Raw genomic sequence first — 24113 nt, 5'->3', positions numbered from 1 at the left:
GCTTTAACAGTGGGCGGCAGCGAGCACAGTCTGTTCTTCCTGCTCTTCATTGGTCCTACGCACCCTCTGTGGTGATGCTGAGTGCCGTAGTATGACATAATTCCGGCACGGCATCGCTAAACTGCAAGCGTGAGGGAGCATTGAGTAGCAGGAAGGGAGACCTCCAGAGAGAAGATCCACACTGGACCCAAGGGACTGTGTGTGTGTGTCTGTCAGTGAGTGTGTCGGTCAGTGAGAGTGTCGGTCAGTGAGAGTGACGGCCAGTGAGAGTGACGGCCAGTGAGAGTGACGGCCAGTGAGAGTGTCGGCAAGTGAGAGTGTCGGCCAGTGAGAGTGTCGGCCAGTGAGAGTGTCGGCCAGTGTTGCGATGGCCGCGGCTGGACAGAGGGGGACCCGGAGGTACACGGAGGCATGGAACGCCACGTCACATTCTGACCATCTTCACAGGGTTTCAAGGAGTAGCGGGAGAAGCCTTTGAGTTTGACATGCTTGGTCTACATGTAGGAGTGAGGGTAAGGTCTGTTTGATGGGAGATGGAGAATTTTGGGGAAAATTTTGCTTTTCGATATGATCTAAACCAGAAGAGTCAAAACTTGTAATCCAAAATGGAAATTATAGAATTCTAAGAAACTTGGGGTCATTTACTAAAGTGAAAATTGCCAGGAATACAAAGTGAATTTAAACTTTTAGGCCAAAATGGCCAACTAAAAAGCATTTGGGATGATGTGCAGGTAATTTTCTTTGGAGGAAGGTGGAGGATTATTCTATCTATTGGAGCTGATGATCAATAGTCGCTGCTGCTGCCCAAGAGTAGTGGGAGTTTGAACACAGAGCTTAATTTGTAAATTACGTGTCTGAATTCTGTAAAAAATAAATACATTTTTAAATAAAAATTATTTAAGCATGCAAAAAAATTTTTTTTTACCTAAACAAATGCACTGAAAGTGTCCCTTTAATATAAAGTAATCATAATGAATACTATCTTGTAATACAAGCTTTTTTGTTTTGCACTTACCGTATCCCACATGATTATCTGGACATCTGTACTGAATGAATTGTTGACATGTTGAGTTATGTAAAGATTGATGAAATCACAAAAATGATGATACATGCTTACTCCTGAAAATTAACAACACATTATTTATGTAAAGTCACATTTGCATGCAGGTTTCAGATTTATTTATTTATTTTTATTTTTATTGAGGTATAAGTATTGCACAAATGGCAACTGTCGACAGCGACCACAATTAACAATAGAGTAGAGCGCCATGACATGGTTACAAGGGTATGGTAAATACAGTATGTCAGGAATTATGGTACATAGTAAAATAACATTGTGAAGGTACGACATAGTTGTGAGGAATACGTGGTCACTAGTTGAGGGCCCCTTTTTCATATGTGGGTGCATAGGTTGTATGGTGTGTCCGTGCTGGGAAAACCCATGACCTGGTAGGCCGCACCCTACCCTTTCTATCCCCCGCAATGTCTGAGGCCTGCTGGTCCTGAAGCTAGAGTTTTGCTGAACGGCCTTTGTCAGTTACTGCCCGTGTAGGGCTGAAAGGGAACTAAGAGGGCAAAGATGTTATGCTATGCGGGTTATTAGTATACCCGGTGTGACGTTCAGGCATGGTGCGTGGTTTGTCATAAGCATGGTGGAGTGTGATGTTAATAAGCTCCTTAACCCCTGAACTCAGAGGGGTGTGGGGGGTTATGCGTTAAAGTCTAAAAGTGGGTCAAGATGGCTTCCCTTCGGTCCTCCCTTTGACAGGAAAGGCCCATAGAGTGAGTTTAACAATGGTTCCCTTTTAAGACCCAGGATTGTGTAAACTAAGGAAAAGAAAAACTTAACATTTCTAGCAATCATATGTATTTAACCAGACAAACAGTGGATTAGGCAAGTATCTTGTCGGCACTGGCTAGCTTCAGCCCGGGGCCGAAGACCCACCAGGAGTGAATACTGCGACATTGGCAATGTCCCAGTGGTGAGTGGACCTGGCTGTGGTGCTTGAGGTGTTGGTGGCTTCCAGTCTCATCGATCGCAGAAACTGCTTCTGTTGCCGATGTGAGCCTGAATCGTTGCCCGTTGTGTTCGGCTATCAGAGCCAGTGGGTAACCCCATTTATAGGGTATTGCTGCTGCCTGTAGCTTTGTCGTCACTCCCTTTAAGGCAGGCCGCCAATGCAGAGTGGGGCGGCTTACGTCCTGGAAGAAACTTAGAGAGTGTTCCTCAAAAATAAAAGGCATTTGGCCACTGGTTGCTTTTTGGAATGCTTCCTTGTCTCCTCTGGACCTGAATCTCATGATGATATCCCTAGATATGGGGCATTTTTTGTAAGGTTGGCCCAGCAGATGGTACATTCCATCTAGGATTAGGCTTTTGGCTAAACTGTGAACTGTGGCAATTCCGCTGGGTCAATGGTGTCAGGGACCCCGCTCACCTTCAGGTTGCGTTGTCTCGCTGAATCTTCAAGGTGCGCCATCTTGGCACTTACTTGTGCACTTGTGAGCTGTACCTCTTGTAGTAGCGCCATGGTTGAGTCTTGCTTGACCCTCATGTCGTGTACAACTTCTTCCGTGGCCCTGATGCGTCCTGTCAGAGCTTTCAGATCCTCTTTCAGGACCGCCATTTTGGATGCAAAGAAGGTCTTGAGCTCCATTACCATAGAGCTCAGGTCTACTTTCGTGGTCGGGGGTGGTTCTGGCCATCGTGCGGGCAGGACTTTGCTCCGCCGTGGTGGAGGTATAGCCTCCTCCAGCTCTCAGTTCTCCTCTTCCGAAGCGCATAGTGAGTCGAGGGTGGATTTTGGGCCTACTCGGCTGGGATAGGAGCCTTCCGATATCCCGGGTCTGCCCCTCGCTGAGCCCCTGAGATTTCTTGTGGTGTTTCCCTATTGTAGCCCAGTGCAGTAGGAGGCCTTTGGTAAGTCGGTGCACCGCCAGACCGCTGTAGTATGCGTGGTTACAGTGTGTATGAGCGGGAGCTCAGGCGTCATGCGACTTCCCTGCTCGCTGGTGCGCTCTGCCCCCCCAGTCTTAATTTTTACTTGTTAGGAAGTAAGCTTGTTTGAGCAGATACCTATAGCACGGCAGTATAGGTTTTAACCCCTTAAGGACACAGCTTCAGAAGTAAAAGTCCAGCATGACAGGATAATTTCCGTCATGTGTCCTTAAGGGGTTAAACGCCGTCATATTGTCTAAACGAAGTGTATCAATTTTTAAGGAGTACAACAGGACAGGGAGAGAAAGCCTGAGGCTTGTTGTTACTTTTTATGCAACATGTCCTACGTATCGTAGCACAATTAACACAACTTGCGATATAAAGAACAATCACACATAAATACTTATCAGATTGCTAATATTACCTGCATCTAATTTCATGAAAAATGTTGGCTTTTTAATAATAATATCACACTGCCCATCTTCAAAAGGTTTAAAATCTAACGAGCTGTATTTTTGCAGTTCAGCAAACCTAAAATGACACAAATAACAAAATTATATTGTGAGAAATCTGGCCTTGATACAATAAAGATGAGAACAGACTATGTATTTTAAAGTATCACTATAGGGTCAGGAACACAAACATGTATCCCGGACCCTTTGGTGTTAAAACCACCATCTAGCTGCCCTGGGCCCTTCATGCCTCCATAAATATAGTAAAAATCTTGCTGTATTCAAGCCTGAAGCTGTAACTCTGCATGCTGTTAGACTCAGAAAAACAAGCAGTCTGCTGACATCATCAGAAGTAGTAGCCTGATCCAATCACAGTGCCTCCCCATAGGATTGGCTGAGACTGACAAGGAGGCAGATCAGGGGCAGAGCCAGCATGATTCAAACACAGCCTTGGCCAATCAGCATCTCCTCATAGAGATGGATTGAATCAATGAATCTCTATGAGGAAAGTTCAGTGTCTGCATGCAGAGGGAGGAGATACTGAATGTTTGGATGCATTTTAGGCAGCCATGACCCAGGAAGGATCTCTAACAGCCATCTGAGGAGTGGCCAGTGAACTTATCACTAGGCTGTAATGTAAACACTGCATTTTCTCTGAAACGACTCTGAAGGCAATGATTCTACTCACCAGAACAAACTCAATAAGCTGTAGTTGTTCTGGTGACTATAGTGTCCCTTTAACAGTATTCCTGGAGCACCTTAAAGGGATCCTATAGTGCCAGGAAAACAAAGCCGTTTTCCTGGCACTATAGGGTTAATAGGTCCCCCCCACGCCTCCTCCCCTGCCACGAGGCTAAAGGGATTAAAAGAGGAAGAGGACTTAACCCTGCAAGGTAATTATTGCAGTTTATAAAAACTGCAATAATTACACTTGCAGGATTAGGGGTGATGGGAGTTGGCACCCACACCACTCCAATTGGCAGGTGTGGTCTGGGTGTCTGGAGTGTCCCTTTAAAGGGGAAATGCCACTTCTCTGGAATTTAAAGCGGCACTGTCATGCCGAATTCCGTTTTTTTTTAACCCCCCTCCCGCCTCAACTACATCCAATCGACCCCCTAGTCATCCCCAAATGCCCCTATGCCCCCCACATTACCTATTTTTTATTCTTTATTTTCTGCCCCGATCTATATTCAGGGCGCCGGCATCTTTGTGTGGGTAGGTGAAGTCCCTGTGGGACACGTCATCTACCCACACTACACAGACTGTGAGATTCCCGCACATGCCCAGTGAAACACCTGGACATGCGAACGGGAATTTCACCTATTCATTCATTCATCAGACAGACGAATGAATGAATAGAAAAAATCAGACGAACAAACTAACACTGTGTATCAGTGTTAGTTTGTTCGTTCGGTTTATTACAAGGAGGGAGCTACCGGCGTGCAGCTCCCTCCTTGCATTATGTAAAGACAGAAGCGGCAGGGAGCAGTGCTCCCCACCACTTCATTAGCCCCCCAGGTCCTCCCCTCACTCTATGGGGGTCAATATGACCCCCATAATAGCACAAGGGAGATTCAAATCTCCCCAATGCCCCTACTCGCTATATCGCGAGTAGGGGCATGTCCACTAAACAGTGAGCAGCCTGTGGCTGCTCACTGTAAAAAAAAAAAAAGGGTAATAAGGGGGGGACGGGGGACCTACTGTCCTCCCCCGCCGGCCCCCACCCCTGGACGGCGGGTGGGGGCCATAATGGGAATGAGGGGGGACCTACTGTCCTCCCCTCAGGCCCCCACCCCTGGGCGGCGGGTGGGGGCCATAATAGTAATAAGGGGGGGGGGGACCTACTGTCCTCCCCTCAGGCCCCCACCCCTGGGCGGCGGGTGGGGGCCATAATAGTAATAAGGGGGGGGGGGGACCTACTGTCCTCCACCCCCCGGCCCCCACCCCTGGGCGGCGGGTGGGGGCCATAATAGTAATAAGGGGGGGGGGACCTACTGTCCTCCACCCCCCGGCCCCCACCCCTGGGCGGCGGGTGGGGGCCATAATAGTAATAGGGGGGGGGGACCTACTGTCCCCCCCCCCGGCCCCCACCCCTGGGCGGCGGGTGGGGGCCATAATAGTAATAAGGGGGGGGGACGGGACCTACTGTCCTCCCCCCCCCGGCCCCCACCCCTGGGCGGCGGGTGGGGGCCATAACAGTAACAAGGGGGGGGGGACCTACTGTCCTCCCCCCCGGCCCCCACCCCTGGCCGGCGGGTGGGGGCCATAATAGTAATAAGGGGGGGGGGATCTACTGTCCTCCCCCCCCCCCCGGCCCCCACCCCTGGGCGGCGGGTGGGGGCCATAACGATAATGGGGGGGGACCTACTGTCCTCCCCCCGCCCCCACCCCTGGGCGGCGGGTGGGGGCACTAAGTAAATTCCCCCCCCCCCCCCATCAAGGTGACTAGGGGTGCCCAAGCCCCTAGTCACCCACCCCCCAACCAAATAAAAAATGCCCCTACCTACCCCCCTCACCCTAAAAAATAGTGAGGGGGGAATAAAATTGCTAACCTGTAAAGTAAAATTAAACTTACCATTCGACGTCTTCTTTTTTCTAAAATCTTCATTTTTCAGCCCCAAAAAAGGCCAAATAAAAAACCATCATAGCCGTCGAACTAAAAATAAAATAAAAAACCCGAGCGCAAAAAAAAAACCCGACGAAAAAGAAAAAACCCGAGCGCACAAAAAAAATAATCCATCTTCACCCATGGAGGGCTCCGCGCAGACTGAGCTCCGCAGGGCTGGGCAAGGCTTATAAAGCCTTGCCCCGCCATGCAATTAGCCTAAGAACACTCTGATTGGTGGGTTTAAGCCAATCAGAGTGCTCTTTGTCATTTTACAAGCGTGGGAAAGTTCTTTGGAACTTTCCCACGCTTGTAAAATGACACAGAGCACTGTGATTGGATGGCTTGAAATCCATCCAATCACAGTGCTCTGTGTCATTTTACAAGCGTGGGAAAGTTCTTTGGAACTTTCCCACGCTTGTAAAATGACACAGAGCACTGTGATTGGATGGATTTCAAGCCATCCAATCACAGTGCTCTGTGTCATTTTACAAGCGTGGGAAAATTCTTTGGAACTTTCCCACGCTTGTAAAATGACACAGAGCACTGTGATTGGATGGATTTCAAGCCATCCAATCACAGTGCTCTGTGTCATTTTACAAGCGTGGGAAAATTCTTTGGAACTTTCCCACGCTTGTAAAATGACACAGAGCACTGTGATTGGATGGATTTCAAGCCATCCAATCACAGTGCTCTGTGTCATTTTACAAGCGTGGGAAAATTCCAAAGAACTTTCCCACGCTTGTAAAATGACACAGAGCACTGTGATTGGATGGATTTCAAGCCATCCAATCACAGTGCTCTGTGTCATTTTACAAGCGTGGGAAAATTCTTTGGAACTTTCCCACGCTTGTAAAATGACACAGAGCACTGTGATTGGATGGATTTCAAGCCATCCAATCACAGTGCTCTGTGTCATTTTACAAGCGTGGGAAAATTCTTTGGAACTTTCCCACGCTTGTAAAATGACACAGAGCACTGTGATTGGATGGATTTCAAGCCATCCAATCACAGTGCTCTGTGTCATTTTACAAGCGTGGGAAAATTCCAAAGAACTTTCCCACGCTTGTAAAATGACACAGAGCACTGTGATTGGATGGATTTCAAGCCATCCAATCACAGTGCTCTGTGTCATTTTACAAGCGTGGGAAAATTCCAAAGAACTTTCCCACGCTTGTAAAATGACACAGAGCACTGTGATTGGATGGATTTCAAGCCATCCAATCACAGTGCTCTGTGTCATTTTACAAGCGTGGGAAAGTTCCAAAGAATTTTCCCACGCTTGTAAAATGACACAGAGCACTGTGATTGGATGGATTTCAAGCCATCCAATCACAGTGCTCTGTGTCATTTTACAAGCGTGGGAAAATTCCAAAGAACTTTCCCACGCTTGTAAAATGACAAAGAGCACTCTGATTGGCTTAAACCCACCAATCAGAGTGTTCTTAGGCTAATTGCAGGGCGGGGCAAGGCTTTATAAGCCTTGCCCCGCCCTGCGGAGCTCAGTCTGCGCGGAGCCCTCCATGGGTGAAGATGGATTATTTTTTTGTGCGCTCGGGTTTTTTCTTTTTCGTCGGGTTTTTTTTTTGCGCTCGGGTTTTTTATTTTATTTTTAGTTCGACGGCTATGATGGTTTTTTATTTGGCCTTTTTTGGGGCTGAAAAATGAAGATTTTAGAAAAAAGAAGACGTCGAATGGTAAGTTTAATTTTACTTTACAGGTTAGCAATTTTATTCCCCCCTCACTATTTTTTAGGGTGAGGGGGGTAGGTAGGGGCATTTTTTATTTGGGTGGGGGGTGGGTGACTAGGGGCTTGGGCACCCCTAGTCACCTTGATGGGGGGGGGGGGGGGGGATTTACTTAGTGCCCCCACCCGCCGCCCAGGGGGGGGGGCCGGGGGGGGGGCAGTAGGTCCCCCCCCCCTTATTACTATGATGGCCCCCACCCGCCGCCCAGGGGTGGGGGCCGGGGGGGGGAGGACAGTAGGTCCCCCCCCCCTATTACTATTATGGCCCCCACCCGCCGGCCAGGGGTGGGGGCCGGGGGGGAGGACAGTAGGTCCCCCCCCTTGTTACGGTTATGGCCCCCACCCGCCGCCCAGGGGTGGGGGCCTGGGGGGGGGGAGGACAGTAGGTCCCCCCCCCCCTATTACTACTATGGCTCCCACCCGCCGGCCAGGGGTGGGGGCCGGGGGGGAGGACAGTAGGTCCCCCCCCCCTACTACTATTATGGCCCCCACCCGCCGCCCAGGGGTGGGGGCCGGGGGGGGGAGGACAGTAGGTCCCCCCCCCTCTTATTACCATTATGGCCCCCACCCGCCGGCCAGGGGTGGGGGCCGGGGGGGAGGACAGTAGGTCCCCCCCCCCCTACTACGATTATGGCCCCCACCCGCCGCCCAGGGGTGGGGGCCGGGGGGGAGGACAGTAGGTCCCCCCCCCCCTTTATTAACATTATGGCCCCCACCCGCCGCCCAGGGGTGGGGGCCGGGGGGGGAAGACAGTAGGTCCCCCCCCCTCATTATCTTTATGGCCCCCACCCACCGCTCAGGGGTGGGGGCCGGGGGGGGGGGGGGGGACAATAGGTCTCCCTCCCTTATTTTACTTAACGGCCCCCACCCGTCATTTAGGGGTGGGGGGCAATATTTTTTTATTTTTTTTTCTACAGTGAGCAGCCACAGGCTGCTCACTGCTTACTAGACATGCCCCTACTCGCGGTATAGCGAGTAGGGGCATATTATTTACTAATACCAAGTCATTTTTACTTGGTGTTAGTAAATTTGGCTGAAAGACCAGTTTAGGTCTTTCAGCCTTTTAGTAGATAGCTCCCTGATACCGTGGGAATTAGGGAGTTATCTACTAAGCGGCTGCAAGATGCAGCCACAGCAATGAATAGGATCGGAGTTTCATTCATTTGAATGAAATTCCGATCCAAACAAAGTACCGAATTGCATCCTAACACCAATGGAGAAACAGTGCTCATTCTGTTAGGATGCAATTCGGCAGTTTTGCCGGCGTTCTGTCTAAGTGACAGGACTTTCGGCAATACTGACAGGAAGCATTGTGGGAACAGGGAGGAAAGCTAGGGATCATGGGAAAATTGCTCTGACCAGCGGAAATGAAGCACACTTTGCTCCTCCGCTGGTCAGAGCTGGTCAAGCGGAGGAATCCCATAAGACAAAGAGTCCCTACTTTGTCTTATGGTTTTAAAGAAAACTAAAGAAGAATGGAAGAAAAGAATAACAGATCCCGAGAGAGGGTGAGAAGAGGAAGAGATTGAGGAAAGGTAAGTTCGGCATGACAGTGCCGCTTTAAACCGCTGAATAAAACACTGAAAATAATATATAAAATGTGAACGTTTTCCATCAGATGCTTAGCTTTATTTAACATTTATATCAAAGACTTAGCATTGCATCACAATGCAGATTTTGCTTTCAACGCATTTTTTTTGCTTTCCTAAAAGGGACATCATAGTCACCAGATCAATTACAGCTTATTGTATTTGTTCTGGTGAGTAGAATCATTCAGAGAAAATGCAGTGTTTACATGAAATCCTAGGGATACCTCCACTGGCCATTCCTCAGATGGCTACTAGAGGTGCTTCCTGGGGCAGTACTGCACAGTGTGACTGACATTCAGTGTCTCCACCCTTTTCTCCACGTTTTTGTTTTACAAAAACCTTCAGAACCTCAGGAAAGGGCTGAAATAGGATGCTGGGCTGGGCTTATTTGCATATCCCACAGGACATTCTAAGAGGATATTACACACACACTCTAACAGGTCCACCTTAACAGCTATTGGAGCGAATGGAAACTTCTACTCTGCAGCTTGTTTATGCCATTTCATTTCCAAAGGAAAAAAAGAATAATAATAATTTTACCCAACATAATAATAAACAGGAAATCAATATTTACATATATATTGCTTTTCTAAGACAGAAACACAAACCACTTTAAAATCGTAAACTAGAAGTAGAGACAATTAAAAAAAGAAAATTAGAAGAAAAAAAAAAAAAAATCAAACCAAACACCTCAGGATTAAAACAAAACATGAATGGAATAGTGAATAGGAAAATAGGAGTTGTAAATTAAAGGAACATTAAATTATTATGAAGGCCTAATGTTTGAAGGAGCATTTTAATCATGAATATTTCACACAATTCACAAAATGTTAAATTAGTCTAACCAGGGTAAATATAAGTCACCTTACTGACCTACTGCCACCCGGGTTACATGATTGGTTAAGGTTTGCATATGGTCTCTGCCCTATTGAGATCACTCATGATGTTAGGGGTTAAAAGGACAATAGTCAAATATTCACTTCTCGTCTTTTAAAAGTTTATCACATTTAATTAATGATGCCGATTTTACTGCTGCTGCTATAAAGTGCACACAGAATATGGTTTTGATCGCTCTGTTTGAACCTGTAACAGCAAGCAAGTTAGGGTGAGCAGCACTTGGTTTGATAACTGACATGGCTGCTCAGCCAGATTTAAAAAAAAATAATGAATTTTTCTCAATTTTTTTATTTTTATTTTTTTTTTAATTCTTTATTTTTGTAGTGCGTAAGTTAGTTACATGCATACACATGGTACCCCAACGGCATTCCATATGCAGGTTTCAATACATTAGTTACAGTAGAGGGTAGATAAACAATGCACTTTTTTTTTTTAATACAGATATTACTAAACGCAGTACTGGAATCAAGCTTATATAAACATGTCTGAAGTACATATCTAAGCCATGCTTCCGACCTAAATTTGCAAAAGATGAGCGAACTAGACATGTAAACAAGCAAGTTAAGTTGAGTGTTTAAATAATTATAGCAGGTCTAACGAATCTGACGTAAGTTAGGTTATATTAGCTGAGTCGCAGCAGGATAGGAAAGCTAGGCATGAGTAGTAGGCCAATTTAAAGGCCGTGTGTCTGATTAAGCCATACATTGCAACTTCAACGTTTATTATGCTGAAGGCCGCTTAAATTATGCTTAAAACACGCTTGGAGGTTTGTCTGGCATATAATGATATAGTAACGATCGCGTGCCAACGCTGATGATGCTTAATGTTGCTTAAAATATGCTGAAAATACGCTTGGTGTTTGCCTGGCATGTAGTAATACGTTCTGTTAGTTGTACTGTAAGGGCCTAGCTGCATTATAACAATCATTAACTTAAACTGACAATGCAAAACTTTAAATAAACATGTTTGTTACGTAGCATAAGTTGCAGACTGTAAAGGCACAGATTGGTTGCATCTCCCTAGTATCTAAGTTAGTCTGGACATAGTTATTTACACGTTGAGTCTGTTTGGCTAAAAAATTAAGCATAGCTCGTGGAGCCTAACTGCTAAGTAGCATGTTATTATGACTGCAGCAGAGTAAGGAAAATGAAGGTAAATAAAAATAAACAGTAACATAAGAGTATAGCGTTCGGTTAAAACTGGGCTAGGCTATGTACAGGTAGACTTAGTATGCAATCTATGGACTGCAGATATTACCCCGCTGTGATCCCCGGTGTGAGCAGTCCAGAGAATAAAGTCAGGCACAGAGTATAGATGCCAGCCGGCATACGTGGGCGTTCAATTAGGGCATATGTAGCTGGGTGACAATGGGCTGTTTGCCCGATGTTGAGTCCAGGTCACGTTGGGGTCAGCCGATGCCTTGTTGTGGCCGGATGGATGCCCCCCATGTTGGCATGTGCGGAGCTCCAGAGCCATGTGGGGGGGTGTCGACTGATGGGTATAGTGCCTCCCGGTCTGTGCGTCGGGCAGGGTGTACCTGACTTGGGCTGGATGTCTGGGGTATCTGCCAGGCGCTTTGCCGATGCAGGGTTGAGAGAGTCACTGAGCAGGAGGTTGGTCGGGAGCGCCGGTGGGTCCTCTTCTGAAGCTCGAGGTCGTGAGTGCTGCTATTCGAGGGTCCCGGCGCCGATTCCCGCCATGGTGAGTGTCGTCTTTGTCTCCGTCGCGAGTTCGCTCGGGAAGTGCAGGGTGGGGTTCCCCGCACGTGGCGTCGGGTAGCCGGGCGGATCCACGCCATTACCTCCCTCAGCGCTAGCCTGTAGATCCGTTGTCGGGCTTTATGCTTCGCCCAGAGGTAGGTGCTTAGCCGCTCAACAAACTCCCATATGTGTTTGGGTGGCTGAGTGGGCAGTCGCGTGGACATGGGCCGCGGCTGAGCCGCCATCTTGGTTAGGCCCTGGTCGTCCCGTTTGGTAAAGGGTTTTGTTGCTTGGTCAGGCGTTGGTATGGGGGTAATCGTCCCCAGCGAGGACCGGGATGTCCCCCGCCGGTCCAGAGGGGGGGGGTAGCAGGGCTGCAGCGCTCTCTTGTGTTTGAGCTCTTCCCGGGCCGGGAGATCGGCCGCCTCCCCCGGGTTTCAGGCGTTGCTCAGGTTCAGGCCGCATGGCTGGTACAGGTTTGTCGGCGGTGTACCGGGGCCAGACTGGTATCAATTTGTTCGGTATGTTGCCCAGCATCTGTTCCCGGTCCCCCTGTGCCGCTAACTTGGGTGTAGCCGTCGGTTTTAGCTCATTCACGTCTATCGTTGCAGGAGCTCTTAAAATGTGCAACCAGCCATCTTGGCTGTCAGGCCCCGCCCCCCCAAATTTTTTTTATATATAGCATTATAATAATTATTATCTATAAAAATAATACTTTTATTAAATGTAATAAACTTTTAAAACACAATATGTACATTTTTATAACAGTTGTCTTTTAAGAACAGTCACTGACTGGCCTTTTAAAGAAATTGGGGGGGGGGGGGGGGAGGGGGAAACCAGGCTATGTTCAGAAATAAATGTTAAACACTTTTAGTGCAAACGTTAGTAATCTTAAATGTATCTCAGCAAAACCTTACCGCACTACCCAAAGGACAACTCTGTAGTAAATAAGTGCATTGCTAAAACGGTGTCAGACCGACATCACAGAACAAAGCCCATTAACTAATGCCAAAGGGTTAAACATCACACTGCCACAGTTTGTTTTCCTTTCTCTCTGGGAAACCTTTAGCCTTTGGAGGATTCATTATGCATTGTTAATTTTAGGAAATAACAAGCCTTCATCACAAATCTAACTCCCACAGGTCAATAGGAAGTGGATTTATCAGCCTGGGTTGCACATTATCGTTTCCTATTGGATGACCCTAACAGTTACAATGGATTCATATATTTTTCTGAATATCTTGCATTTTGTATAATGTGGCTGTAGAAAGATCCCACGCTTTCTTGATGTAAATACTCAGAATAATGATTTGTGTTGTTCAACCTCTTCAACAGTTTTACCTTAACCCCTTAAGGACCAAACTTCTGGAATAAAAGGGAATCATGACGTGTCAGACATGTCATGTGTCCTTAAGGGGTTAAAGTCTACACCCGGTACCTTTTTTGTTTTATGATTCTTATGCCACCTCACTCTATAGGAAAAAATATATTATCCCAAAGTCTCACAAACATAGCTTTCTAACTAAATACACTGATCAGCCACAACATAATTGTGTAAGTCACCCACATGCAGCCAAAATAGCTCTGATGCGTTGAGCCAGGGACTTCACAAGACCTCTGAACGTGACATTAGCAGCAGATCCTTTAAGTCTTGCATGTTGTGGGGTGGGGCCTCCATGGATAGGATTTGTTGTTCCAGTACATCCCACAGATGCTCAATCGGATTGGGATCTGGGGAACTTGGAGGCCAAGGCAACACCTTTTTGTCATGTTCCTCAAACCATTCCTGAACATTTATTTTTTTTTGAGTATTGTAGGATGCATTATCCTGCCATGAAGCGGTTTACGTGGTCTGCAACAATCTCTAGGTAAGGGATAAGTGTCAAAGTAACATCCACATAAATACCAGTACACAAAGTTTCCCAGCAGAACATTGCCCAGAGCATAACACTGCCTCCGTCGAGCTGAAGTCATCCCATAGTTCATCTCTTTCACAGGTAAACAATGCACATGCACCCAGCCATCCGCCTGATTTAATAGAAAACATGATTCATCAGGCCAAGCAACTTCCTTCCATTGCTTCATGATCCAGTTCTGACTATCATGTCCCTATTGAAGGTGCTTTCGGTGGTGCATTGTGTGTTCTGACACTTTTCTATCATGGTCAGCATTAAGTTTTTCAGCAATTTGAGCCACAGTACCCTAGCAGTAAAAACCCATGATCCTGACGCCGGTTCACTGGTTGTTCCTCCTTGACCACTTTTGGTAGGTACTGTAGCGAACCACGGGTAACAGACTGGTTACCCTCGCTATTTCCTTCCCTCCACTGCTCTGGAACCACTTAAAGTACAAGGACACCCATGCCCCCCAGGAACTGGACGAGACACAGCTCTGGGAGTACAACATGATTTTATTATGCCACACACGGCTTTTATGCATAGCCCCTTGCAAGTGGTCTTGCACACGAACACACAGGGGGTTTCCCAGGATCCCCTTTACCTGGGAGCCCGGACACGGCAAAAGGGACCTAGTCTCTTTGTCTCCCAGGCACAGAAAGCCTGCCAAACTAGCCAGTGCCCCAACAGCAGGAACCCCCACACTGTGCATTTCTCCGACTGGTCTCCGTTCGTGAGGCTCCTGTGCGAACCCTGGGCAAGGGAAGCGTCTCTTTTCGGGATATGAATGCTCCCCCTGGTTGGAGTTCGTCTATACGAAATGGCGGCCACCCACGGGAGCACTCATTAATTACTTCCCTTGTGGTTTCGCACTTATGTTGCTAGTGTGAATGTTCTAATTAATTGTAGTGAACATTTTAATGGGCACCGGGTGGTCCCCGTTCGCGAGACGAATGGGTTCCGTTCGTATGATCGCTCCCGAACGGGGGAAAAGGGCACAGTACACAAAATACAAAGGGAAACACACAAATAGCAGTGGTTCTGCCAAATGTACTAACCACTGCATACCAGGAACACCCCACAAGATTTGCAGTTTTGGAGATGCACAGACCCAGTTGTCTAACCATCACTATTAGGCCCTTGTCAAAGTCACTCAGATCTTTTCGCTCGCCCATCTTTCCTGCTTCCAACACATGAAATTGAAGAACGGACTATTCACTTGCTGCCTGATATATCCCACTCCTTGACAGGTGCCAATGTAAAGATATAATCAACGTTATTCGCTTCACCTGTCAGTGGTTTTAATGTTGTGGCTGATCAGTGTTACACCCAATCACAAGCAAAAGGGTCATGAGATCAGTATTTCTACCAGCAGATATTCAGGAGTGTATATTCCACTCCAACCAATACCTACAAGTGGCATGATGCCTTGGAATTCTACAATGCGCAACATTTGAGCACAGAATAATTAGGTGACAACCTAGAATGATCAAACAAAAGGAAGACCTGGAACGAAACTGCAAACAAAATTCCAGGCAGATTTATTCAAGCATACAATGTGACGTTTTGGCTACACATAGCCTTTCTCAGGCTTGAGAAAGGCTCTATGTAACCAAAACATTGTATTGTATGTATGTCAGGCCAGCATTTTGTTTATTTGCTACTCTGGATTGGTGACACTTAGAATTCTCTATTTTCTAATGTGTGCCTTCTTTTCTTTGATCCTCAAAATATCACACAGGCCAGGTTAGTTTTCCAACTTAAAATCACCCAGGTTAAGGCAACAGAGATAAAGTAGTTGCAGTTGCAGAGATTTTAGGTTTTTGCTGACTCAACAATATTAAAATGCCTGAGTGGCTATAGAATTTCAATGAAAAACATTCAGTTGTACTACAGGCACACAAATAATAAATCACTTGAGATTTTAAAATGTGTTGCATGTAAATCAAAAGGAAATATTTTGATAGAACCAAGATTTTGAAATAAAAAAAATAAAAAATATTCACACCATCAGCTTCTTACCTTCCACCCACACAAATCGATAACTGCTAAAGCTAAACATCAAAGACTTATATTGATTTTTGTCTTTAGAACTTGTAAGGAAATTAATTAGTACCTCTCGTTTCTGACTTTGATTTATATCACTGGTGTTTAATTACAAGTGTCCCTTTTTTAGGGAAAACAACCTATTGCAAAAATGTAAATTACAATTAGGTCAAAGACTAAAAGTGTAAACGACAAGTAAATGAGGAGATGGAAATAATTGATACTGAAGCATACCAAGACTGCAAGGGACTTTTACGTTGACCTTGGGACAGGAGCTTACTGGTGTCAAGGTGACAATGTCCTCCAATCTCTCCTTCTTCGAAAAAGTATTCCTTAAATCTAAAACACAGAAGACAGTTATCACAGCCTGTGGTTATAATTTTAATGTATAATTTCCACATTCTTCTTGCTAGATTTCTAAAGAATGTATACAGAGGGTGGATATGTTGATAGATTACCACATATTACAGACTAAGGTCACATAATTTTCAGTTTTGTGTACTATAATTCTAAAGCCAGCATGTTATAGAATTAAATGTATAATATTCATACATTATAACAACTAAAAACACAATTTTCTTAACAGTCAAGACAGTAGGATCTTGGCCTCAAATGACAGTTGGCTTTTCTGGCCAAAATCTTGTTAGAAGTGTTCTTGCACATGAATGGTGGTGAAATTGGAACAGTTCTATGGAAGACAGTTGAGCAAATTCGAAAAACTGTCACAATAATTTCTGCTGTGGAAATAAAATTACATAAGATGATATCTGGACCTGTTGGAGAAGCATTGGAGGGCATCACACACCAGCCACATGTTCCTAAATGGTGAAATATGCTGCCTATGCAGCTGCTATGATCAGTAACTGGTTAAAAGCATTCCTACAAACCTATCTGGGCCTCTCCGGGGTTTTCTCAAATCCATGTAAAGGTTGGAGGCCCTACAGTGTTGAAGATGGCTTGAACAGGCCAACAATGAGTCTCCCTGGGGAAATAAACAAGTTAGTGTTGTTAGAATGTGCAAACCTATTCACACAGCAGAAAACCAGAAAGCCAACATACCTGCTGACGTGGACGACACAATATCTGTGTTTCAGCCACTTTCTCTTTGACATAACCAAAGTCCGCTTGTTTCCAAAATATCTCCTGAGCATCTTCCACATTCTTTGCCCTGAAGGAACATCAACAAATTCCACTGTTCTGAACCCCGCTATAAGGCCTCTAGCAGTAAAAACTTGTAGTATCAAAAGCAAGGTTCAATCTCAAAGTTCACTCTAAGTATTACTATTACAACACACTGTAAAGGTTATGGGGCTTAGTGCGTTCTGGTAATGCCATGTTTCCGTATAATGCCATATTGTACAGGAATAGAATTGGCATTAAATCTTGTATAAGTTTTCAATTGATGAAATGTTTTTTGGATAAACTTTTCAAATGAAAATCTGCAAATTACTTTACGAGAACTAGGGATGCACCGAAATGAAAATTCTGGGCTGAAACCGAAACCAAAAATTCAGGATGCCCTTGGCCGAAAACCAACCTGAAAATGACTTTTCCCCAAATGATTTTAAAATATTTTTTTTCTATAATTTTATTATTAGACTTTTTAATTCATTTAACGAATCTAATATGAAAAACTTCCCTTCTCTTTTGATGGTCCCCTAACCCAGTGTTCCTTTTCCCTTTCCCTGTACCTTAGTTCCCCCCCCCCCCCTTAATGTTCCTCTCCCCTCCCTCCCTTCCTCTTTTTTAGTGTTCTTTCCCCCCTCCCACAGTGTTCTTTCCCCCCTCCCCCGTCCCACAGTGTTCTTCCCCCCTCCCCGTCCCACAGTGTTCTTCCCCCCCTCCCCGTCCCACAGTGTTCTTCCCCCCCTCCCCGTCCCACAGTGTTCTTCCCCCCTCCCCCCTCCCAGTGTTCTTTCCCCCCCTCCCATACTGTTCTTTCCCCCCGTCCCACAGTGTTCTTTCCCCCCCTCCCATAGTGTTCTTTCCCCCCTCCCATAGTGTTCTTTCCCCCCTCCCATAGTGTTCTTTCCCCCCTCCCATAGTGTTCTTTCCCCCCCCCCATAGTGTTCTTTCCCCCCCCTCCCCTGTCACATAGTGTTCTTTCCACCCCCCGTCCCAAGTGCAGTATTCTTGATGATTATATATCTTTCATTGTGATATATAATCATCTGAACTGTCAATGCAAGCATGTCTGTTAAACTATGCACTACAAAAATTCAAATATGAAAAAATAAATTAAAATTTTTTTTACAAAAAAACATTCAGCAAATTTGACCCGTTTTCGGCCGACATTTCGGTGCATCCCTAACAAGAACAGTCATTTGATTCCAAATGTAACATTTCCATCACAGAAAAGAGTTAGAAATAATTTTGCCTGAAAACTTGAATAAAACTTCAAAATAATAAAAAAATACTACCATTTTGCAAATGTAAATCTCAATGACAAACTTACCAACCAAAGTCGACATGATCACATGTAGGATAACTAAACCGCTGGTCCTTATCACAGGACTTCTCGTAGCCCCAACATGAATTGAGTTTTATCAGGTGTTCCTAAAACAAATGAATGTTACTTTACACATAAGGTGAGTCAAAAGGCAAGCAAATCCAAATAAATTGAAATATTAGTAATGTGATTATTTTAAAAAGATATACCGTATATACTCGAGTATAAGCCGAGTTTTTACATTGCCATAATACAGACTGGGGGCTGCAGAGCGTTTACTTACCTCTCCTGCAGCTCCTGTCAGCTCCCTTCTCCTCCGCGCCGGTCCGTTCAGCACCTCTGTCAGCTCCCAGTGTAAGTCTCGCGAGAGCCACGGGGTCATAGTGCGGCCGCAAGACTTACACTGTGAGCTGACAGAGGTGCTGAACGGACCAGAGCTGACAGGAGCTGCAGGAGAGGTAAGTGCTTCCTGACAGCCCCCCTCCTACACAGTGCCCATCCACTGGACCACCAGGGAGTGAGCGCCCCCCTCCCTGCCATGTATCAAGCAGGGAGGGGGGACAAAAAAAATTAAATAATAATAATAAAATAAAATAAAAAATAATATTTCAAAAAATTATTAAAATAATAATAAAATTGCCCACCCCCCCACCAAGGCTCTGCAACACACACACTGCACTCATACACACACACACACACACACACACACACTGCACTCATACGCACGCTGCACTCATAGACACGCTGCACTCATAGACACGCTGCACTCATAGACACGCTGCACTCATAGACACGCTGCACTCATACACACACACTGCATTCATACATACACACTGCATTCATACATACACACACTGCATTCATTATAAACACACACTGTAAATAAATATTCAATTAATATAATTTTTATAAGATCTAATTTTATTTAGAAATTTACCAGTAGCTGCTGCATTTCCCACCCTAGTCTTCTACTAGAGTCAATACGGTTTCCCAGTTTTTTGGGGTAAAATTAGGGGCCTCGGCTTATATTCGGGTCGGCTTATACTCAAGTATATACAGTAGTTTTGTTTTTCTAAAACACATTCCAGCATGAATGTACATTATAGGGTTTCTCATTTATACATTTTATATTTGAAAAACATGCAAAAAAGTAAAAAAAAAAAAATAGAATCAAAATGGACTAAGGCTGCTTCATATACTTCAAACCATGCTATGGCAGTAACCTCGAACCTCAATCTCAATCTAGAATTCTCCATTGTTCATTAAACTCATCTGTGTACTCCTTATCCTGCCCTAATATAATCACAAATTCAACTGCCCTGGAAATGGTAGCATTAACCAAATCTCCAATCCTGGCCTTCAAAATAAAGCCAATACCTGCATAAAGTGTTTCCACGGAGTATAGTCAGAACAATCCATTACTACAGCTTCTCCTACACTGTGTTAAAGCTTCATACTGTGCTCCTACAATTCAGCCTCTTTCAAGCAAACATACTTAAAGTTCTCTTGATAAAGTCTGAATGAATAAGAATAGACGAAACGCGTCGAGCAGCTACTAGCCCGAAGATCTGAAGCAGCGGATGGTGAATCAACTGGTCGATATTGGTTGCAGAGTTTTGCACAGATCTCCACAGACTGCCAGACCGGGAGTTTTAGCCTATTTAAGGCAACAGCATCTTTGCACATATTGATTTTTTCAATTGTGCCACATCGTTTGTGAGTGTTTTAATTTATGTGTTTTTTATCATTTATATATTAAATAGTTTGCACTATGATGTTCTCTTTTATATTTTCCATGTGTACATTCTCCACATGAATATTCCTACCCATTTGCTGGAGGGTAATTATATCCAGTTTTTTTCGTATATGGTGATAAGTGGCGCCCTATCCTCTGTATTGTATATACAGTTTTTTCTTAAACATACTTAAAGGACCGCAATAGAACTCTAGCGCGCGCATTCAGCCAGTCCATAGGAAAGCATTCGCAATGCTTTCCTATGGATGCTGGCGTCTTCTCACTGTGAAAATCACAGTGAGAAGCGCGGAAGCGCCTCTAGCGGCTGTCAATGATAAAGCCACTAGAGGCTGGATTAACCCCATTATAAACATAGCAGTTTCTCTGCTCTGTTTATAGAAAAAACGGTTAATCCTAGCTGGACCTGGCACCCAGACCACTTCATTAAGCTGAAGTGGTCTGGGTTCCTATAGTGGTCCTTTAACTTATTCATTACCAACTTCCATCCCCTGTAACCCCAATCAAGTATGTATCATCTAAAAACGAGGGAGATCCTGTGAGGGAGAATGTTAACAAATTGCAACTTTACTGAAAAGATTAATCAAATACAGGAATCTTCAAACTCTCTTCCTCCTGTGCCAAGCCTATCCAATAACAGTGGGGCTTCTCAATTTTTGACCTTTGATACTATCACTTCTACTCTTGTTCCTTCCTTAAAAGGTAGACTCTGGGTACCATAACCACTACAAAAATAAAATTGTAATGAAAGAAAAAAAAGAAAGACAGGCTTTTTAAGTTTAAGCATTTTAGTCACTGTATCCCTTCAATTACTGCACTTACTCTAAACGGACAGAATGGGTCTTCTTTGCAGACCGTAGCAACATGCCTGTTGTTGTGCAGGTAATACGGTATGTGATCAGCTGGCAAATGAATCTTCCCATAATCATAGAGAGGAGCAGAGGCATTTGTAGCAACCAAACCAATTTTACTTGATGTGATGAAATGGATTATCAGTAGAAAGAGCCTCGACTCTATATACAGCATGACAAACCCTCTTGTTCTGAAATAAATACAGACAAACACAAATAAAAATACAAAATCAGTCCTATGCTTAGCGATATACTACATATTTTGGTATCAAAGAATCTCTCTTTTGGGTGGTGTAGTAAGACTTCTTCAAGTGATTAACAATTGTATTTTAATGTTCTTTACAGTTAGCAGGGTTGGCTAGGGAGTTACCGTAGCAACCACAGCGCATGCTTTGTAGTTGCTAAGTGTGAAGAGCAGATTGATTGACAGGTGGGAGAAAAAACTATTTTTAAATTGGTTATCCTACCAATCTACACATTTGCTAGCAAACCCGTCAACACCATGTATAGATAGAATGTACTGCTCTTTAAGGAAAAGAGAATAAGATGTACCTGGCAAGACAGGTACCATTTTAGTTACTATAACCACTACAACATGTCTGTATTTAGACGTTATAGTGAAAAGAGTCATTTGACATTGTACCACGGAAAGTTTGACAGTTAACTGTCTCTCTTCGGTGCCTGCAGTCCTTTCAGTCAGTGAAGTTATGCTAATGTGGAAATATGAAGTTCTGCTTTGGCATACCATCTTTGGAAATTAGTAAGCAACTGAAAGTATCGGCATGAAATTGATACAGCAAATGCAGAAGTGTGGACTGCAGACTGGAAGGACTGTGGGTACATGACAGGGGAAAGTATGTGTCAAACTGTTGCTACATTTTGACAGCTTTTAAGTGACTTCTGGTACCATAACTAGTACGGTGAACTTTAGTGATGATTGAACCTGGAATAATAATAATAATAAAAAAGATACTGATCTGTGCTTTTTTTTTGGTAAATTTATATATTTTGCAAATTCTGCAGTGAGCTCTCACCAAGTCTCCAAGTGACTTAGCCAGTCCCAACATTCCTATAATGGGACCATGGTAAGTGTAAAAGTAGCCCACCAACACCTATTGAGAGCTATAGGGCAAAGGCGCCATGAGACCCTTCCTGGTCATGTTCAGACCACTGCTAGTTCCCACTGCGTAAGGGGATATTATAGGCACTCAGACCTAAATTAAGTGGTTTGGGTAAAACATGCAAAACGGCAATGTTTTCGTTGCAGGGTTTAAAAGCTTTTAGTGGCTGGTTTGAGAATGGTTTATGATTGAGCATCAGCTGACAAATACTATACAGGAAAAGTCGGGATGGGTAATTCCCTCCTTAGCACTGTACAGTCAAATTCTTATGGTCTGCTCTGGCAAGGTGTAAATGACATAAATATTCACTATTTAAAAGAAATAAATTGTGCAACACAAACAGCTTTTAAAGAAGCGAGAATGAAAAAAAAGCTGAATTTGATCATTTTTCTGATTCACCTATTTTGTTATGTCAGTTGAAATTCACACTAAATAACCCTGCCTGTAAGCTATGGCTTTGTGCAAAACTTTCATATGTTGTGACAAAGTTTTTCAATTTTCTTTTCAAAAACCAAAACATAGATGAGGTGGACATTATGGACTTGTATCTTTTTTACAGGCTGCTATGCTAAACTATGTAACTTTATTTAATGACAGTGCCCCTCTGGTGAAAGGGTTTCCCTCCTAGAGATGCTATAGGTCAGTAACCTGTCAAGTCCTATCCATCACCTTGTAGTATACTGGAAAAAAAAAAGAAAACATATATATATATATATATATATATATATATATATATATAAATATATATTCCCTATATATACATTCTGAAAAAAGAACTTCCATTCAAAGGGTTAAAAAGCACATGGAATTCTACATTCATGGGGGGCGGATACATTGTGTTATAGCTTGTAACAGAAACGTTACAGTCATCTGTGACAGGCTACCCCCTCCCCCCGTACTGCGTTACCCCATGTGTTTGCGCTATGGCAGAAAGTGTCACTGTGTACAGTAAGGGAAGCAGAGGATGGATGGAGATGGCTCATACACCCCACAGCCAGCCAGTCACACACACCCTCCCTCCCGCTGCCCGGGTACCTGATCCCCTGCCCGGATCCCGCTGCTGATCGGCCGCATTATCTGCTCCGGGCTGCAGGAGGAGGAGAAGTCCCAGCCGGCAGCTTACCGGAAACCATGGGCGGCCCATGTACAAATGGAGAGGGGGGTAGCGAGCTGGGAGGGGAGGCCAGCAGGGGGCGCTGCACGCTGAGACTATTGGAGCAGGCTGAGTGTTGGGAGCCAAGAGAAGGGGAGTGAATGGAAGGTGTCGGGGTAGACAGGTGTAGGGGAGCAGGGTGTACATTATAAGCAGGAGGGAAAGCTGCCGAGGGAATAGGCTAGAGCAGGAATGGATGGCGAGACAAAGAGGTTTGGGGCTTGGATGTTGGGGGAAAAGAGGGGAGGGATGCATTAAAGGGAAATTGGAGAGAAGGAAGTGCAAGGATAGGAAGTGGGATGGAAGAGAGATGCATGGGTAGGATGGTGGGAGCAGGAAAAAGCGCAGGAAAGTAATAATAGACATGATTGTGGTACACAGGGAGAGAATGGAAAGGGTGATGCATGCTGGGGGGGGGATGGTTAGAGAAGATGGGAGATGCAAGAGGAGAGGGGTGCAGGGAAGGAAGATGGTGGGTGGCAGAGGCAGCAGGGGCAAAAATGAATGTTGGCACCCCCAGGGCCAGATTAAGAGCCCAGTGGGCCTGGTGCTGACAATTATGAGGGGCCTAATTACAGAATCTTATCGGCCAAAAACACTAAAACAGTCATACCTCTCAGCAGAGGCGGCTCTCTAATTAGGCGGTTTAGGCGGCCGCCTAAGGCCTCGCGCTGGTGGGGGCCTCCGGCCGCCTAAACCGCCTGTTGGCAGAGTGTGTCAGGTCCTCGGTCACTGACCGAGGACCTGACACCAGGAGGGGGCCCGGCGGCTTGCCTGGTATGCCGCCGGGTGCGAGGCCCCTCCTGGCTGCCCGGCCACCATCGCAGACACTGGTCTGCAGCTCCGCAGTGTGCAGAGCTGCAGACCATGTGACTCGCGAGAATTGGCCAATCAATTGGATTACCGCGGCAACGCTC

General features: G+C 45.2%; 1 protein-coding gene across 1 annotated transcript in view; it reads right to left on the bottom strand.

The window, feature by feature from the left end:
- Positions 1-23170, bottom strand: part of EOGT (EGF domain specific O-linked N-acetylglucosamine transferase) — a 38375-nt gene extending 15205 nt beyond the window's left edge. The window contains exons 1-8 of the mRNA XM_063426802.1: positions 23079-23170; positions 20894-21113; positions 18325-18425; positions 16929-17037; positions 16757-16851; positions 16104-16208; positions 3363-3469; positions 1016-1119 (exon numbers count right to left, since the gene is read on the bottom strand). Of these exons, the coding sequence (XP_063282872.1) occupies positions 1016-1119; positions 3363-3469; positions 16104-16208; positions 16757-16851; positions 16929-17037; positions 18325-18425; positions 20894-21097 (825 nt within the window). The 5' untranslated portion in view covers positions 21098-21113; positions 23079-23170. The remainder of the gene's footprint in view (positions 1-1015; positions 1120-3362; positions 3470-16103; positions 16209-16756; positions 16852-16928; positions 17038-18324; positions 18426-20893; positions 21114-23078) is intronic.
- Between the last annotated feature and the right edge of the window lie 943 nt (positions 23171-24113).

Source organism: Pelobates fuscus, chromosome 7 (assembly GCF_036172605.1).
Source record: "Pelobates fuscus isolate aPelFus1 chromosome 7, aPelFus1.pri, whole genome shotgun sequence".
NCBI classification, from domain to species: Eukaryota; Metazoa; Chordata; class Amphibia; order Anura; family Pelobatidae; genus Pelobates; species Pelobates fuscus.
This window is presented reverse-complemented; position numbering and strand designations above follow the sequence as displayed.